At 34.9% G+C, this 2,072-nt stretch overlaps 1 protein-coding gene across 1 annotated transcript in view; it reads left to right on the forward strand.

The window, feature by feature from the left end:
* Window positions 1-2,072, forward strand: part of PAPD4 (PAP associated domain containing 4) — a 109,390-nt gene that overhangs the window by 102,995 nt on the left and 4,323 nt on the right. Inside the window, exon 13 of the mRNA XM_011992203.1 lies at window positions 1,945-2,024. Within this exon, the coding sequence (XP_011847593.1) occupies window positions 1,945-2,024 (80 nt within the window). The remainder of the gene's footprint in view (window positions 1-1,944; window positions 2,025-2,072) is intronic.

The raw sequence follows: 2,072 nt of genomic DNA on the forward strand, positions 1-2,072 counted from the left end.
ATTTAAAATTTTGTAGGTGTGAGAAATAATAAACATAAACTTTAGGCATTCACCCTTTCTAGTTGATAAAATTTAAGCTGTCTTTATCCCTCTTGTGGTTGATGGACAATTTCATGACTTACAGATGGAAGAAAATAGAATCTTTATATATGATTCTTATATTGACATACAATGAGTTATTTTATATTCTTTTGTATTTAAAATATTACTTAGTACAAGTTGGACTTTTATAAATAGAAATTGATTTTGCTTTAAAAATTAAATGATCTGAAGAAGTTTTCTTCTCTAAAATTAATTTACATGTAGTTGAATATATCCTTGAGACATTTTGAGTGAGTAGAAAACTGACTTAAGGGGACAAAATTATTCTCATAGATGCTAAATTGAAGACCTTTGTAAATCTGGAGGTTAAAAAGTATAAGTAGTTGAGAATCAGCATTTGTAGAAAACATCAGATTTTGGATATTTTAATCTTGAATTATATGCAGTATTTTAAGAGTTTTTGAATATGAAATTAAATCTCCTGCTTTGGTTTAAAATTATGGACCTGTGTAGATTATATGATAAATCTAAAGTTTTGACCTTTCCATCAGATTCCCTATTCTTCTATACTTTCTCTAGGTCTTTCCCCTCAGTTACCTTTCCTCTTACCAACAACTTCATTCTTTCTCCAGTCCTTCCCTTTCAGCTTTAATACATACATAGGTCTTCTCATTGTTGAAAAATACTCTTTATTTGGTCCTACTGGTTCTTCTAGGCATTTTTCCTCCTTTTTTAGTGCTAAAATTCTTAATTTCTAGTAATTTTTACCTACTGCTGGCATTATTTTAGACATTTCATCTCATTCCTGATGCCTTTAGTTATCCTTGTCTTCTCATTATGATCTTCAGTTTCCTTGTACTCTTCTGGTTTCTTCCTATCTCTCTATATGTATTCTTCTCCCTTGTGGGTGAAGGGTGAGTGGGATGGTGGTGTGAACATGGAAGGTATATATATTGGAGACACACATACATAAAAACTGTTCGTTTGCTTTTTTCCTGTCTTCTGTTTGCTTTTCTCTTTTTCTCTTTTCTTTTTCTGCCAAATTTCTCATGCAAGTTACTTCACTGTATCTTTTTTCTTTCTTTTTTTTTTTTTTGGAGATGGAGTCTCTCTCTTTTGCCAGGCTGGAGTGCAGTGGCGCAACCTCGGCTCACTGCAGCCTCCACCTCCCGGGTTCAAGTGATTCCCCTGCCGCAGCCTCCCGAGTAGCTGGAACTACAGGCACGCGCCTCCATGCCCAGCTAATTTTTGTATTTTTAGTAGAGATGGGCTTTCACCATGTCGGCCAGGATGGTGTCGATCTCTTGACCTTGTGATCCACTCGCTTTGGCCTCCTGAAGTGCTAGGATTACAGGCGTGAGCCACCGTGTCTGGCCAGACTTCACTGTATCTTTTTCTAAACCATCCACTCGGGCCATAACTCCCTGCATTGTCTTCCATTTTCTCCAGTATTGAACCTCTACCTTCAAAGGACAAATCAGCTTTTAAGTTAAAATTAAATTTAAAGTTACCTTTCTGTGATATTTAACATTAACTGCCTCTCTTAGATATAATGCTTTCTTCTTTTTGATGACTTTTATTATTTTCCTAAGGGTAGGTCTTTGACACTGTAATTTTTCAGAAACCTTACACACATTTATGATTTAGACTTAACACATCTATGCTGATGACTTTCATTTTTAATCACCTTCTCCCTTGAATTCTATCTACCTTGTTAGGCAGTTCACAGTATATTAAGCTTTTCTGTATACATAAATCTAATAAAGATATTAGGCTGACCCATCTGAAATTGCAATTTTTGTAGGTCAAAAACTGTTACATATTGACAGCGTCAAACCTAAAAAAGAAACTGTAGCTCTCATTTTAATAATGTTTTCTGTACATGTGCATTTAACGTTGCAGAACCTTTTGATGGAACAAATACAGCCAGAGCAGTGCACGAAAAGCAGAAATTTGACATGATCAAGGATCAATTTTTAAAGGTAAACAATGCATTAGATCAACCCTAGAAGCATTAGTAGACCCGTATG

This window comes from Mandrillus leucophaeus, unplaced genomic scaffold (genome assembly GCF_000951045.1).
Source record: "Mandrillus leucophaeus isolate KB7577 unplaced genomic scaffold, Mleu.le_1.0 Scaffold407, whole genome shotgun sequence".
Classification (NCBI taxonomy): domain Eukaryota; kingdom Metazoa; phylum Chordata; class Mammalia; order Primates; family Cercopithecidae; genus Mandrillus; species Mandrillus leucophaeus.